The sequence below is a fragment of the Ailuropoda melanoleuca genome, chromosome 6 (genome assembly GCF_002007445.2).
Source record: "Ailuropoda melanoleuca isolate Jingjing chromosome 6, ASM200744v2, whole genome shotgun sequence".
Lineage (NCBI taxonomy): Eukaryota > Metazoa > Chordata > Mammalia > Carnivora > Ursidae > Ailuropoda > Ailuropoda melanoleuca.
Window position 1 is genome coordinate 10,336,387 of NC_048223.1, and position 17,542 is coordinate 10,353,928.

Below are 17,542 nucleotides of genomic sequence, written 5' to 3' on the forward strand. Positions count from 1 at the left end.
TGGCTATTCTGTTCTTAGAGTTGCTGCTATTCTTTTCTTCATTCTCCAGTTGAGTTTGTAGGTGTTCAGAATGGTCTGATAGCTATCTAGCTGCATTCCTGGGACCAGACGAAATTTAAGCCTCCTGCTCCTCCGCCATCTTGGACTCCTCCCCCCCCCTGCCCATTTTTAAATTGGATTGTTTTTTGTTTGGTGTTAAGTTGTATAGGTTCTTTATGTATTTTGGACATGAACTTCTTTCCAGATATATCATCTGCAAATATGTCCTCCCATTCAGTAAGTTGCTTTTTTATTTTTTTTATTATTTTATTTTTTTTATTAATTTTATCTGTTTTATTTTGTCCATGGTTTCCTTTGCTGTGCAAAAGCTTTTAATTTTTTATTTTCATTTTTATTAAATATTTTTATTTCATTTTTATTAAAATATTTATTTTTTTGAGAGAGCGCGAGCTTGCACTAGCAGGGGGAGGAGAAGAGGCAGAGAGAGAATCTCACGCAGACTCCATGCCGAGTATAGAGCCCAACACAGGGCTCAATCTCACGACCCTGAGATCATGACCTGAGTTGAAATTAAGAGTCAGGCAAAAAGCTTTATATTTTGATGCACTCCCAGTAGTTTAATTGCTTTTGTTTCCAGTGCCTGAGGAGACATATCCAGGATAATGTTGTTAAGTCCAATAACAAAAATATTACTGTCTATATTTTCTTCCAGGACTTTAATGGTTTCAGGTCTCACATTTATGTCTTCAGTCTATTTTGAGTTTATTTTTGTGTATGGTGTAAGTAAGTGGTCGTTTCATTCTTTTTCCTGTAGCTGTCCAGTTTTCTCAGCATCATTTGACATTCTAGGCTTTAGTAGTCAGTTTATTGTGATTGTAAATATATTTAGAGGTCTTTTGACCATCTTCTTTTGTTTTTACCTAATTATCATTTTTTTCTGTGCGCTTTTTTTTTTTATTTTTTGGGGGGTTGATTTTTCTCTATGACTTTTTCTTCTCCACTCTTGATTTAGAAGTTTTATAGTTCAGCTCTATTGATTTTTCTATTGTTACTCTATTTTATTGAGTATCTTAAAATTTTAAATATATACTTAGGGCCCAATCGGCAGACAAATCACATTGCATAGGTAGCTAATAGGAAAATTTAAAACAAGAATTGCTAACTAGTAAAAGATAGTTAACTACCATAAAAGGGGATAAAAGAGGACTCTTAAGAGGTACAGAACAGAAACTGCAGAAAGCAGATACTACCCTCAGGGCTACCCTCAGGGATAAAGGAGAGTGAAGAAAGAAATTGTGAAATTTGGAAGACTGCCTTCCAACTAGGCTGAGATTGAAAACTTTGAGGAGAGGTTTGGCAGCCATAGGAAGAAGCCTATTTGTGGCAAAAAACAAGTGAAACAAAACAAAACAACCCAACTTGCTGGCTCTTGCCGAACAAGAGGCCATGGTTATCGTGGCAGAGCCCAAGAATGTGAGCCAAGGGTAAACTGTGAGGGGTGCCTCAGTGACAGAGAACAGCCTTCACACAACAACCAGCTAGCTGCTATGGAAAACAGTAGAAACAGTAGAAAAAACAGTGCATCACTAGAAAAAAGAAAAGAAAAGCCCCTTTTTCTTGCTCCTCCGGCTTTGCAGTGTCTCTACAATGCCCTCTATTAGGAAAGCCTAACATCAAGCCCCCTAGCAAGGAGACAAGTCTGGTGTCCCCCTGAATCACCAAAGCACGGCAAAGATGGGTTAATTTGGAGCGGAGAGGTGATAAGCTAGTAACTGACCCAAATTGATATTTTTAAAATACAAAACTGTCTTTAATTTCCTAAATAAGATGACCTGAACACTAACCTTCCACTGAACCAGCCCTCTTGTCCCTTTTTTAAATGTTAATACCAGCATTTTAGTGCCACTGTGTTTTTGAACCCAGTTTTTGCAAAAATTTTCGTTGCTTGCCTGTTTATATTTTGTAAGCAGTCAAGACTTAGGTTACATTTTGTGGATTTTTTTGGTCCCCATTGCTTCCCATATGCCACTTCTGAATATTACACTTTCTTTCTTGCTGAAATACATCTCATGGCCATTTTTCAGATTGATGTTATATATTTCATATTTTTAAAATTCCAAATTTATAATTTTGCCCATGAACTTCTTTCAGTGGGGCTTAACTGCTGCAGTGGTCCCACATGGGCGTGGCAATCCTAACAGCCAGTTTTGTGGTTGCCTATGTCAGGGCTTCGCGTGATTGTAGGTTCTAAACCAATTTTCACATTAGTTTCAAGGTTTGGGGTGATTGTAGGTTCTAAACCAATTTTCACATTAGTTTCAAGGTTTGGGGTTTCTATACCAAGTCAATTGGTCTGTAACCTCAGACCCTGAGTTCCTGTAGGATAGATTAGTTGACTGCTTCCACCCAGCCATTCATTGTCCTCATTGGCAGCCAAGGTGTTTTCTGATACAAAACTTTTCAGGTTTCTTGTCCCTAACATAAGCCTTGCCTTCTGTCTAGTTATGCTAAAATTCTGGTTCCTGTCAACACTTAAACTCCCCTTCACCTGCTTTAAATTTCCTCTTTGGACCATCACCAGGAAATTTACATTATTCCTTAATCAGCCATGTTTAAAATAAATGCCATTCATGGTTTAAGTAGGTTTTCTCTGTATTTGGAAGGATAGGTTTTCACTTGTTGGCCATCTTAAACAGAAGTTGTTCTAGGGTTGCTAATATTCAGGAAGTGATACATGATGCATTCCCTTAAACATCTCTGATGCTTTGCCATTTTCAAGGCACATGTATTTAGAGAACATTCCAATGCCATTGTGAAGTAGGCATCAGTTCCCTGATTTTGTTATGAGAATTTGTTACTCAAAATAGAAATCTTAGCAGAAACAAATTTTATTACACATCTACCATGTACTTAGCATAGTCTTGGATGATAGGGGTTGAAAATCAACTACAGTAACTTAGTTCAGCTGGATGGACAGTAAACAGAAACATAAATTTCAAACACAATATGAGTAGCTGCTTAGTGTGTGACCTTCATAGATATCTAATAAGCCCTTTTAAAAATTAAATGTTACAAGGCAGGAATTATTATAATTACACAGTATTGACAGTAAATGTTGTAGGAGTTGGGGGGAGAGACCATTTCAGTGTGGACTGGTGTAATAGAAGAGGTGGGTTTGAGACAAGGCTTTTGAAAGAGGATAGGGTTTGAGTAGGCAGGATATGATATATAGACTATTCTGGAATAGGGCATCTGCACATAAAGTAGCAAAACACTGGGGACTATATCGTTAGGTCTATGGGACAAATTAAGGAGTGGGTTTTATTCTTGTAGAAAACAGGAAATCGTAGATAATTTTTAAGTGAGAGTAACACAACAAACTAAGATGTCACCCTTCTTTAGAAAAGAGGCAGTGAAGGCAGTGGGGGGAGGGGAACAGGAAACTGATGGCAGGGACTGTTGCCTGAGTAAAGAGAAAAGGATGTGAACTCAACAGTAGCTCTAGAATAACATCAGAGAGGATAAGAATATTTGGTGTTATAAAGTTTGAAATGCAAAAGAGGTACTTGTTTGTGCAATTTACACATTTTGCTTTTAAATGTTTTTTAGGTGAACAAGCCGTATCTTAAAAAAGTGGAATAGAATTGCCAAACCATCTGAGAGACAGGCAGAAGCTCCTTTTTCCTCTGGCGCTAAAAATCTGGAGCAGTCTCTAGTGCTCTGCTGTGGGAGTGGAGATGTAGACCTGGGCTTGGGGTTTGGTTTGCTTTTTCCTATGGAAATGATGCTACATGCTGGAGTTAGGGGCCAGGCCATCCCACATTGTTGCCATCAGAAAGGTACATTTTTAGTTCTACACTAGATACAGGAACAAATTTCCGGGCAGCGAAGTACCAGAGGTGGCAGAAGTAGCAGAAGGGCTTAGGTGGTGGTGGCTTTTGGCACTTTTGGTGTGTATCGCTTTTTATTTCCATAAAAGAAGCCTTGGTCAGTCACTTCGCAGGAACACTGGTAGCTGCTCCAGGAACAGACCTCCTTTACCCCTTATGTCTGAGACAGGACACTTTTGACATATACATTTGGGCAAATCCCAAGTTATAAGGTATGTAATTACCTACAAAAAAAAAATCGTCACTGAGGTTCTGATAATTTATTAGGTATGAATACCCCATTTCTTTCTGGATTTGAACAATTAAATCCAACCAAGAGAGCAGTACTTGCTTTTATATACGTTTACCTCTTCCTAATATTATCCAGTCATGTACTTAAATTTCACACAAAAATGTATGTATATATTTTCAAATGGCTGTTCTGATTTAAATTACAAAATATACATATGTACACATTTTAATACAAGGTGGTAAGGGCGCTCATCAGCTTCTGGGCTTTCCATCTGGAGTCAGCTCATACCTGTAAGACAGTTGGGTTTGGACTTGTGTTAGTATCCAGAGTGTATTGTGGTGGCAACATCAGGACAAGCAGCCTCGTCTAGCCAGCCTAAGCCCCTGTGGGACTGGGAGAACCCATCTCTCTGCAAGTCAACCAGCCAGGATTAAGGCTAGAGCTTATAGAGGTCTGCTGGGTAAGTAAGAACCGCAGGCAGAAAAGCCTTAAGTATAGATGATGATGTGTCTCCTTCCTTGATAAGCAAAGAAGCTGACATGTACTGAAAAAGGAAGAATTTTGGAGAAAGATTATGTGCAGCTGTCGAGACAATGTCTTGAGTACTAAATCAGTGTGATAAAATGGAAGGGCTCACTTACCATCGTGAGAAGCCCTTAATCAGATCCTCTTTTGATAAGTCAATCAGTACCTAAACAAACACAAATAATCAGTTTCCTTCCAAAAACTGCATTAAATGGAAACGTATTAGGACAAATGGAATTGATCATAAAAAGGGCCTCCTTGGGCTTCAGTTTTGAGCAGGAGCTCTTTTTCTTTTAGCTCTCAACATGGAACCTCTCCAGAAGGGCAATATAGACACTAACCTCAGTGAACTGCTCTTTGGAGTTACAACTCAGAATTTATAAATGTTACTGAAAGAACAACTCGCGTTTACTCATGAACTGATTTGTAATTTTAAGCTAGACACAATAGTTGTCTCAACTGTAAAAATGAGGATAATTTCACCTACATCATAGAAGCGGGATCTTAAAAAGATGATTATAAGAAGGTGTTTATTAAAATACAACTGCAAAGTATTGTACAAATATCATTCTTCTTGTCTGTGGCATCTTCCTGAAGATTATATTTTATTTCTACTTGAAGTAAAATCCCATCTCCACAAAAATCTTGATATAATGAGACCCAAGCTTCACACAGACTTGGCATCTTCCTGAAGATTATATTTTCTCTATTTCTACTTTAAGTAAAATCCCATCTCCACAAAAATCTTGATATGAGACCCAAGCTTCACACAGTGCTATATTTATCAAAACAAAACTTAATAGATGTTCAAATACTTGTGCAGTGATGAGTTTGGATAGATTCTCCAGTTTGTTAAAATAGTATTTATTATATTAATTTACACATCTATTTTACTTTCAACAATATTAAAACACACCCAAAAACCTCCCAGTGAGGCTCTAACCTCCTTGAAGCCAGTTCTGGTAACAGCCAGATGATCCCATCAGAATTTCTGCAAAGTGTTCCACCAATGAACTCCAGAGTGCCGGGGGAACAGAGTACCAAGAGTCCCTCTTGTACTTACTTTTCCTAGCTCCTTCCTTCTGTGTGAGCCAAGTGGCCTACTGTTTTTCACGGCGACATCTAGTGACCTCTTCTTTACTTCTTCCATGGGAACAAAAAATTCAAATCTTTAAGGCGCAAAAAGTCAGAAAGTGAGATTTACTTTTTTTTTTAGACTTATATAATTCAATCATTCTTACTGAAAATCTGAAGTGTTTGATCAATTTTCCTACTTTTAAAACAGAAGATATAGACTATTTAGGGGACCATCTAGAACAGTGTTGGCTCATAGCAGATATTTAGTGCATCATTATATTACAGGTAATCACTATCATATGCTAATCACAAGCCCTGAAGTATCAAGAGGCTGTTTGCCTCTGTGAAGTGCTTTGGACTACTATGCTTTGGGGTTTCTTACTTTCTCTAAGCCTACCCTGGTTGCCTCTCTTTCAGCTGCCCCTTCTAATTCTCAACAGTGTTTGCTCATAGGACCACCTCAACCCCTACCTCCATTGTTTTTTCTGACCAAGGACTAGGATGTTGAATAGTCAGGTGTATTGGAGTTTCTTAGAAAATAGTGGCCCTTCCCTCTTCTTCCTGTGGAGTAAGGCAGAAGAATCTTAGTGTACAGGGTTTGTCATGTACTCACAAGAGGCCACTGGAATCCTTACTTCTGCGTATTTTTTTGATTTTTGTTTTTGAGGTAAGGGAACACTAATTTCAGGTGTTTAACAATGATTTGATATTTGTATATATTGCAAAATGATCACAAGTCAACATCCATCACTATACATAGTTATAATTTTTTTTCTTCTGATGAGAACAAGGTCCACTCTCCTGGCTACTTTCAAATATGTAATATAGTATATTATTAAATAGAGTCACCATGCTGTACATTATATCCCCATTACTTCATTTTATAAGTGGAAATTTGTTCCATTTGATCCCCTTTCCCTATATCCACCCCCCAAGCACACTCCAACCACCAATCTTTATATCCACGAGCTTGGCATCTTTTGTTTTTTTGCTGTCTTTTATGGGTTTTTTTCTTTATTTCTACATATAAGTGAGATCATACAGTAAATCTTTTTCTGACTTATTTCACTTAACATAATACCCTAAAGGTCCATCCATGTTTTTGCAAATGACAAGATTTATTTTTTATGGCCAAATAATATTCCATTGTGTATATGCCACATTTTCTTTACCCATTCATCCATCAGTGGACATTTAGGTAGCTTCCATGTCTTGGCTATTGTAAATAATGTTGCAGTGAGCATGGGAGTATGTGTATGTTTTTGAATTAGTGTTTTCATTTTCTTTGGATAAATATCCAGAAGTGGAATTGCTGGTAGTTCTATTTTTAATTTTTTTATGAAACTCTGTACTGTTTTCCATAGTGCCTGCACCAATTTACATTCCCACCAACAATGCACAAGGGTTCCCTTTCTCCACATCTTTTTTTTTTTTTTAAAGATTTTATTTATTTGACAGAGACACAGCAAGAGAGGGAACATAAGCAGGGGGAGAGGGAGAAGCAGTCTTCCTGCTGAGCAGGGAGCCCGACGTGGGGCTCGATCCCACGTCTCAGCAGGGCCTGAGATCATGACCTGAGCCAAAGGCAGACGCTTACGACTGAGCCACCCAGGCACCCCTCCTTTCTCCACATCTTTACCAACACTTGGTAATAGTCATTCTAACAGGTATGAGGTGATATATCATTGTGGTTTTGATTTGCATTTCTCTGATGATTAGTGATATTCAGCACCTTTTCATGTGTCTGTTGGCCAGCTGTAGGTCGTCTTTGGGAAAATGTCTGTTCAGGTTCCTCTCTCTTTATTTTTTTTTTTTACATGTCCTTTTTTTTTTATTAATTTTATTTTATTATATTATGTTAATCACCATACAGTACATCCCCTGATTCTGATGTAAAGTTTGATGCTTCATTAGTTGCGTATAACACCCAGTGCACCATGCAATACGTGCCCTCCTTACTACCCATCACCAGTCTATCCCATTCCCCCACCCCCTCCCCTCTGAAGTCCTCAGTTTGTCTCTCACAGTCCATAGTCTCTCATGTTTCATTCCCCCTTCTGATTACCCCCCTTTTCTTTATCCCTTTCTTCCCCTACCGATCATCCTAGTTCTTATGTTCCATAGATGAGAGAAATCATATGATAATTGTCTTTCTCTGCTTGACTTATTTCACTTAGCATTATCTCCTCCAGTGCCGTCCATGTTGCAGCAAATGTTGAGAATTCGTTCTTTCTGATAGCTGAGTAATATTCCATTGTATATATGGACCACAGCTTCTTAATCCAGTCATCTGTTGAAGGGCATCTCGGCTCCTTCCATGATTTGGCTATTGTGGACAATGCAGCTATGAACATTGGGGTGCATATGGCCCTTCTCTTTACTACGTCTGTATCTTTGGGGTAAACACCCAGTAGTGCAATGGCTGGGTCATAGGGTAGTTCAATTTTTAACTTTTTAAGGGACCTCCACACTGTTTTCCAGAGTGGCTGTACCAACTTGCATTCCCACCAACAATGTAGGAGGGATCCCCTTTCTCCACATCCTCTCCAACAATTGTTGTTTCTTGCCTTGTCTATCTTTGCCATTCTAACTGGCGTAAGGTGGTATCTCAGTGTGGTTTTGATTTGAATTTCCCTGATGGCTAATGATTTTGAACATTTTTTCATGTGTCTGTTAGCCATTTGTATGTCTTCATTGGAAAAGTGTCTGTTCATATCTTCTGCCCATTTTATGATTTGTTTATTTGTTTCTCGTGTATTGAGTTTGAGAAGTTCTTTGTAGATCTTGGATACCAGTCCTTTATCTGTGGTGTCCTTTGCAAATATATTCTCCCATTCCGTGGGCTGTCTCTTAGTTTTTTTGACTGTTTCCTTGGCTGTGCAGAAGCTCTTTATCCTGATAAAGTCCCATAAGTTCATTTTATCTTTTATTTCTCTTGCCTTTGGAGATGTGTCGTGAAAAAGGTTGCTCTGGCCGATGTCATAGAAGTTGTTGCCTATGTTCTCCTCTAGAATTTTGATGGATTCCTGTCTCACATTGAGGTCTTTCATCCATTTGGAGTTTATTTTTGTGTATGGTGTGAGAGAGTGGTCAAGTTTCATTCTTTTGCATGTAGCTGTCCAATTTTCCCAGCACCATTTATTGAAGAGACTGTCTTTTTTCCACCGGATGTTTTTTCCTGCTTTATCAAAGATTAGTTGCCCAAAGAGCCGAGGGTCCATTTCTGGGTTCTCTATTCTGTTCCATTGGTCGATGTGTCTGTTTTTGTGCCAGTACCATGCTGTCTTTGTGATCACAGCTTTGTAGTACAGCTCGAAATCCGGCATTGTGATGCCCCCAGCTTTGTTTTTCCTTTTCAACAGTTCCTTGGAGATTCGGGGCCTTTTCTGGTTCCATACAAATTTAAGGACTATTTGTTCCAGTTCTTTGAAAAATGTCCTCGGTATTTTGATCGGGATAGCATTGAAAGTGTAGATTGCTCTGGGTAGTATGGACATTTTAACTATGTTAATTCTTCCAATCCATGAGCATGGAATATTTTTCCATCTTTTTATGTCTTCCTCAATATCTTTCAAAAGTGATCTATAGTTTCTAGCATATAGGTCCTTTACGTCTCTGGTTAAGTTAATTCCAAGGTAACGCATGGTTTTTGGTGTTATTGTAAATGGGATGGATTCCCTAATTTCTCTTTCTTCAGTCTCGTTATTCGTGTATAGAAATGCAACTGATTTCTGGGCATTGATTTTGTATCCTGCCACCTTACTGAATTGTTCTATAACTTCTAATAGTTTGGGAGTGGATTCCTTTGGGTTTTCCATATAGAGTATCATGTCATCTGCAAAGAGAGACAGTTTGACTTCTTCTTTGCCGATTTGGATACCTTTGATCCCTTTTTGTCTTCTGATTGCTGTTGCAAGGACTTCTAGTACTATGTTGAATAATAGTGGCGAGAGTGGGCATCCTTGTCGTGTTCCTGATCTTAAGGGAAAGGCTTCCAGCTTTTCCCCATTGAGAATAATGCTTGCAGTAGGCTTTTCATAGATGGCTTTTATGAGATTGAGAAATGTACCCTCTATTCCTACACTCTGAAGGGTTTTAATCAGGAAAGGATGCTGTATTTTGTCAAATGCTTTTTCTGCATCAATTGAGAGGATCATATGGTTCTTGAGTCTTTTCTTGTTGATATGATGTATCACATTGATTGATTTGCGAGTGTTGAACCATGCTTGCATCCCAGGTATGAATCCCACTTGGTCATGATGGATAATCCTTTTAATGTACTGTTGGATTCTATTAGCAAGGATCTTGTTGAGGATTTTGGCATCCATATTCATTAGAGAAATCGGTCTGTAATTCTCCTTTTTGAGGGGGTCTTTGCCTGGTTTGGGGATCAAGGTAATATTAGCCTCATAGAATGAGTTTGGTAGCTTTCCTTCTGTTTCTATTTTTTGAAATAGCTTTAGGAGAATAGGTATTATTTCTTCTTTGAATGTTTGGTAGAATTCCCCAGGAAAACCGTCTGGGCCTGGAGTTTTATTATTTGGAAGGTTGTTTATCACTGACTCAATTTCTTCATAGTTAATTGGCCTATTTAAGAAATCTATTTCTTCCTGTTTCAGTCTTGGTAGTTTATAGGTTTCCAGGAAGGCCTCCATCTCTTCCAGATTGTTTAGTTTTTTGGCATATAGCTGTTGATAAAAGTTTCTAATAATCCTTGCAATTTCAATGGTGCTGGTCGTGACCTCTCCCTTTTCAGTCATAATTTTAATAATCTCAGTCCTTTCTCTTTGTTTTTGGACAAGTTTTGCCAGTGGTCTATCAATTTTATGGATTCTCTCAAAGAACCAGCTTCTAGTCCTGTTGATCTGCTCTACTGTGGTTCTGGTCTCTAATTCATTGATTTCTGCTCTAATCTTGGTCAACTCCTTCCTTGTCAGTGGGTTAGGCCTGTCCCTCTGTTGCTGTTCCAGTTTCTTGAGGTGAGAATATAGAAACTGCATTTTAGATTTTTCTATTCTTTTGAGTGAGGCTTGGATGGCTATGTATTTCCCCCTTAGGACTGCCTTTGCAGTATCCCATAGGTTTTGGACCGTTGTGTATTCATTCTCGTTGGTCTCCATAAATTGTTTAATTTGTTTTTTGATTTCCTGGTTTATCGAGTCATTCTTGAGCAGGATGGTTCTTAGCCTCCAAGTGTTTGAGTTTCTTCCAGGTTTTTCCTTGTGGTTGAGTTCCAATTTCAGAGCGTTGTGGTCTGAGAATATGCAGGGGATAATTTCAATCTTTTGGTATTGGCTGAGACCTGTTTTGTGTCCCAGAGCATGATCTATTCTTGAGAATGTTCCATGGGCATTTGAATAGAATGAGTATTCTTTGGTTCTGGGGTGTAGTGTTCTATATATATCTATGAGGTCCAACTCGTCGAGTATGGCATTCAAAGCCTTTGATTCTTTGCTTAGTTTTTGCCAGGGTGTTCTGTCTATTTCTGATAGTGGGGTGTTGAGGTCCCCTACTATTACTGTGTTCTTATCTATATGTCTCTTTATTTTGGTTAAGAGTTGGCTTGTGTATCTTGCTGCTCCCCTGTTGGGGGCATATATATTAATAATTGTCATATCCACTTGTTGAATACTTCCTTTAAGAATAATATAGTGCCCTTCTGTATCTCTCTCTATGGCCTCTAGTTTAAAATCCAGTCTATCTGATATGAGAATTGCTACTCCAGCTTTCTTTTGAGGTCCATTTGCGTGGAAGATGGTACTCCATCCCCTTACTCTAAGTCTGAATGCATCTTTGGGTTCAAAATGAGTCTCTTGTAGACAGCAAATGGATGGGTCATGTCTTTTTATCCAATCTGCAACCCTGTGGCGTTTTATGGGAGAGTTTAAGCCATTTAGATTGATAGAGATTATTGACAGATATGATTTTAATGATGCCATTTCTCTTTAAAGTCTTTGTATCGGTTGTGACTTGCTGCTCTGTATCACTCTTGGGGCCTTTTTACCTTTATAGAGCCCCCCTTAATATCTCCTGTAGGGCTGGTTTCGTGGTTACGAAATTGGTTAATGATTGGCGATTTTGGAACGTCTTTATTTCTCCATCAATTCTGAATGACAGCTTTGCTGGATAAAGGATCCTTGGCTGCATGTTTTTCTCTGAAAGAGCTTTAAAAATGCCCCCCCAAGCCTTTCTCTCATTCCAGGTCTCTGTAGACAGGTCTGACGTAATCCTGATACCTTTGCCTTGGTACGTGAGAAATTTCTTTGCCCTGGCCGCTTTCAATACTGTATCCTTGGATCTAATATTTGCGAATTGCACTATGACATGCCGTGGCGTAGGTTTGTCCTGGTTGAGCTTGGATGGGGTCCTCTCTGCCTCTTGGACACGAATGCTTGTTTCCCTTGCTAGATTAGGGAAGTTTTCAGCTACAATTTGTTCAAATATCTCTTCTAGACCTCTGTTTTTCTCCACCCCTTCAGGGATGCCGATGATTCTGACATTGGATCGTTTCATAGAGTCAGTAATCTCCCGTAATCTACATTCGTGGGCGTGGATTTTTTTAAGACCAGCTTCTATTTTCGTTTTTTCTTCTACTAACCCATCCTCCAATTCGCTAACGCGTTCCTCTGCCTCGGTGACCCTGGCCGTCAGAGCCTCTAGTTTTGACTGTATTTGGCCCATAGAATTTTTAATTTCTGTCAGATTCGCTCTCATTTCTGCCCTTAGGGATTCTATATTCTCAGCAACGCTTTCTCTGATGCTTTTTTCAAGTTTACTCATCATCTTGACCATTGTTGCTCTGAATTCCATTTCTGATAATTGGGATACATCCATATGTATTAATTCTGTGGCCGAGGCCAATTCTGTGGCAGAGGCCACAGACTCATTATCTTTTCTTTGCTGGGGGGGACTTCTCCTTCTCGTCATTCTGATGAAGAGAGATTGCAGGGTTGTCCAGAGCCCAAGTGTTGACTGGGACCCAGGCCGTGCGCCCTTGTTTTATAGAGATCTTAGGGATGTGGGCTTCTTCCTTAAAGAGTTTATTTATTTATTTGAGAGAGAGAGAGACAGTCAGCAAGAAAGGGAACCCAAGCAGAGGAGTGGGAGAGGAAGAAGCAGGTTCCCGGTGGAGAAGCCCGATGAAGGACTCCTTACGGAGCGTTGTGATCACACCCTAATCCGAAGACAGGTGCTTGGTGACTGCGCCACTCAGGCGCTCCGGGTTGTGGGCTTCTTGATTTTTCAGCCTGCCTTCTGGGGGAGGGGCCTGCCTGCAGGTACTCAGAAAACCCTGTTTGGGTAGAGTCTCTGTGTCCCTTGCGAGGGGGGATGGGGATGGGCACCCTGTGAGCCGGTATTTCCGGGCTTTTGTTCTCTGGCGGCTTTCCCTGGCGGTTTGCTATGCCTCTTCTGAGAGAGCAGCAGCGGCTGAAATTCAGCCTCTGTCTCAGAACAGAGGGATCGCGGATCGTTCTCCACTGATGTTCTGGCCACTTTAACTCTGTTTCTGTTGGTGCTGCTCAACCCTGCAGCATCCCGGGCTGTGCGCCCCACACCCGGCGTCCCAGCCCTCACTTCCAGGGCCGGCACGTCTCTGTCCTTTGTGTTTCCAACCCCGCCCGCCGCCAGCCGCCCCGCGCGGGCTCCCGGAGCTCCCCGTCTCAGTCTGGTGTCTCACGGGTGCTGACCGCGAGTCCGCCTGCTCCCCCGTGCAGGTGGCCCTCCAGCCGCCAGCCGCCCCGCGGACGCTCCCGGAGCTCCCGGTCTCAGCCTCGATCCAGTGAGCACACCGGAGCTCCGGAGCTCCGTGAGATGCTTGGTGGTGCACGCTCCCGGCTCACGGACTCAGTCTGCCGTTTCCAGAGTGCGGGTCCGCGGTCCGCCCGCTCCCCGGTGCAGGTGGCCCGCCAGCCGCCCTGCGCGCGCTCCTGGAGTTCGCGTTCTAAGTCTGTTGTCTCGCGGGTGCCGTCCGCGAGTCCGCCTGCTCCCCCGTGCAGGTGGCCCGCCAACCGCCAGCCGTCCCGCGTGCGCTCCCGGAACTCCTTTCTCAGCCTGCTGTCTCAAGCGTGCGGGTCCGCGGTCTGTCCGCTCCCCCTTGCAGGTGGCTACCGCTTCCCGGCGCCCTGACACGGCGGCTCCCTCCCCCTTCTGTTTAGCTTCCGATATCTGTGCGCGGTTTCACGGCTCCCCGCTTCGTACCTCGATACTCAGCGCTGGAGATGTTCATTTGTAGAGATCCAGATGTATCTTCCTGCGTCTCAGGCTGATTCCGTGGATATTCCTGCTGGTTTGGTTCCTATCCAGCTCAACTCAGGGGATCGGCTGAAAAAGGGGTCCCCTACTCCTCCGCCATCTTAACCTCCCCCCCAGGTTCTCTCTCTTTAAATCAGACTTTTTGGTTTTGAATTGTATAAGTTCTTTGGCTATTTTGAATATTAACCCCTTATCAGATAAATGGTTTGCAGATATTTTCTCCCATTCAGTAGGCTGCCTCTTCATTTTGTTGACAGTTTTCTTTGCTGTGCAGAAAACTTTTAGTTTGAGGTAGTTGCACTTGTTTTGGCTTTTGTTGCCTTTGCTTTTGGTGTCAAGCTAAAAAAATCCATGAAGTTCAATGTCAAGGAGCAATATTATTGCCTATATTTTCTTCTAGGAGTTTTATGGTTTCAGGTCTTGCATTCAAGTCTTTAATCCATATTGAGTTTTTTTTGTGTATGATGTGAGATTGTGGTCCAGTTTCATTCATTTAAATGTGGCTGTCCAGTTCTTCTAGCACCATTTATTGAAGAAACATTGTTTAAGTTGTCATATTAATTATTGTCATAAATTAATTGACCATATATGTGCGGGTTTACTTCTAAGCTATTTTGTTCCATTGATCTTTGTGTCTGTTTTTATGCTAAAACCATATTGCTTTGATTACTATAGCTTTTTAACAGAGTTTGATATCAAGTAGTGTAATGCCTCCAGCTTTGTTCTCAAGATTGCTTTGGGTTTTTTTTGTCGTTCCATACAAATTTTAGGATTTGTTCTATTTCTGTGAAAAATGCCATTGGAATTTTCAAAGAGATTGCGTTTAATCTGTAGATTGCTTTGGGTAGTGTGGACATTTTTAACAACATTAATTCTTCCATTATATGAGCAGTAACTATCTTTCCATTTATTTGTGTTGTCTTCAGTTTTCTTCATTAATGTCTTATAGCTTTCAATGTACACATCTTTCATCTCCTTGGTTAAATTTATTCCTAGGTATTTTATTTTTGATGCAATGGTAAATGGGATTGTTTTCTAATTTCTCTGATAATTGTTAATGTATAGAAATGCAACAGATTTTTGTATATTGATTTTGTATTTACACTTTACTGAATCTGTTGATTAGTTCTAATGGTTTTTTTGGTGGGATTTTTAGGGTTTTCTATAATGTCATGTCATCTGTGAACAATGATACTTTTACTTCTTCCTTTTCAATCTGGATGCCTTTTCTTTTTCTTAATTGCTCTAGGACTTCCAAAACTAAAAAAGTGGCAAGAGTGGGCATCCTTGTCTTGTTTCTGATCTGAAAATCTTTCAGGTTTTCACCCTAGTATGATGTTAGTTGTGGGCTTGTCTCCTATGGCCTTTATTACGTTGACGTATGTTCCCTCTATACCCACTTTGTTGACATTTTTATCATAAATGGATGTTGAATTTTGTCAAATGTTTTATCTGCATCCGTTGAGATGAACATAGGATCTTTGTTAATTTGGCGTCACATTGATTTGCAGATGGATATTGAATCATCCTTGCATCCTGGGATCCCCACTTGATCATGATGTATGATCCTTTTGATATATTATTGAATTCATCTTTCTAATATTTTGTTGGGGATTTTTGCATCTATGTTCATAGATGGTCTGTAATTTTTTCTTGTGTCCTTGTTTGGTTTCGGTATCAGGGTAACGCTGGCCTTGTAAAATGAGTTTGAAAGTGTTCCCTCTATTTCTGTTTTTTTCAAAGAGTCTGAAAAGGACTGGTATTCTTTGAGTGGTTGGTAGAATTCACCAGTGAAGCCATCTGGTCCTGGACTTTTGTTTGTTGGGAGATTTTTGATTACTGATTCAGTCTCCTTATTAGTAATTAGTCTGTTCGGATTTTCTATTCATTATTCAGTCTTGGTTGTATGTTTCTAGAAGTTTACCCATTTCTTCTAGCTTGTCAAATTTGTTAGCATTTAATTGTTCATAGTGGTCTCATGATCCTTTGTACTTTTGTGCTATTAGTTATAATGTCTCCTCTTTCTGATTTTGTGTTTTTTCTTGATGAGTCTTGAGTCTAGCCCAAGGCTTGTCAATTTTCTCTTTTCAAAGAACTGACTTTTAGTCTCTATTTCTATAATTTATTTCTGCTCTGATCTTTATTTCCTTTCTTCTGCTAACTTTGGGCTTTCTTCATTTTTTTTTTATAGTTCCTTAAGGTATAAACCGAGGTTGTTTGAGATTTTCATTTTTTACTGATGTAGGCATTTATTACTGTGAACTTTCTTCTTAGAACTGCTTTTGCTGCATTCCATGAATTTGGCAAGTTGTATTTTCCATTTGTCTGAAGATATTTTTGATTTCTTCTTTGGCCTGTTGCTCTGTAGCATAGTGTTTAATCTTTACATACTTGTGAATTTTCTGGTTTATTTCTTATACTTGATTTCTAGTTTCATACCATTGCGGTCAGAGAAGATGCTTGATATAATCTCAATTTTCTTAAATTTATTAAGATCTGTTTTGTGACCTACATATGATCTATCTTGGAGACTGTCCCATGTGCACTTGAAAAGAACGTATATTCTGCTTTTGGATGAAATATTCTTTATCTGTCTGTTAAATCCCAGTGGTCTAACATGTCATTTAAGGCTGATATTTCCCTGTTGATTGTCTGGATGATCTACCATTGATGTAAGTGGGGTTTTAAAGTCCCCTACTAGTATTGTATTGTTGTTTCTTCCTTTACGTCTGTTAATATTTGATTTACATATTTAGTTGTTCCTGTGTTGGATGCATAAATATTTGTAAATGTTACATCATCTTATTGGATTGACCTACCGTTATGTAATGCCCATCTTTGTCTCGTATTACAATCTTTGTTTTCAAGTCTGTTTTGTCTGATAGAAGTATAGCTACCCTAGTGTTCTTTTAGTTTCCATTTGCTTGGGATATCTTTTTCCATCTCTTTACTAACAGTTTGTGCATGAAATGAGTCTTACACTTTGCCTACATCTGAAGTGAGTCTCTTATAGACTGCACACAGATGGGTCTTGTTGTTTTTTTTTTTTTTATCCTTTCAGCCACTCTGTCTTTAGATTGGAGAGTTTCATTTATAAAGTAACTATTGATAGTTTATATTAATAGTGTTCAGTGCCATTTTGTTGTTTTCTGGCTGTTTTGTAGTCCCTCTCTATTCCTTTCCTCTTTTGCTCTCTTCCATTGTGGTTTTATGACTTTCTTTAATGGTATGCTTAAATTACTTTCTTTTTACATTTTTGTGTCCTTACTATAGGCTACTGCTTTGTAGTTAGACTGAGACACAGAACAGTCTTCTTTAAGTTGATAATAAGTTTGAAAGCATTCTAAAGCTCTCACCCAGTCCCCCCCCATATTTTATATCTTTTTATATCCCTTAACTAGTTACTGTGGTGATAGTTATTTTTAGTACTTTTGTTTTTTAGCCTTCATATTGGCTTTATACATGACTAATCTACTACCTTTACTATATATTTACCTTTACCAGTGAGATTTATACCTTTATATGTGTTCTTATTACTAATTAGCACCCTTTCTTTTTAGCTTAC

The 17,542-nt window shown here is 39.6% G+C and overlaps 1 protein-coding gene across 6 annotated transcripts in view; it reads right to left on the minus strand.

The window, feature by feature from the left end:
* Positions 1-3,625: 3,625 nt before the first annotated feature.
* ESYT3 (extended synaptotagmin 3) overlaps positions 3,626-17,542 on the minus strand; it is a 52,002-nt gene continuing 38,085 nt past the window's right edge. For 5 of the 6 annotated variants that reach the window (XM_034661934.1, XM_034661931.1, XM_034661932.1 and 2 more), the window contains 3 exons: positions 5,711-5,816; positions 4,764-4,813; positions 3,627-4,410 (listed from right to left, as the gene is read on the minus strand). In XM_034661934.1, coding sequence (XP_034517825.1) covers positions 4,374-4,410; positions 4,764-4,813; positions 5,711-5,816 — 193 coding nt within the window. In that variant the 3' untranslated portion in view covers positions 3,627-4,373. Of the gene's footprint in view, positions 4,411-4,763; positions 4,814-5,710; positions 5,817-17,542 lie in introns of all 6 variants that reach the window. The other variant, XR_004625995.1, reaches the window with a different exon arrangement.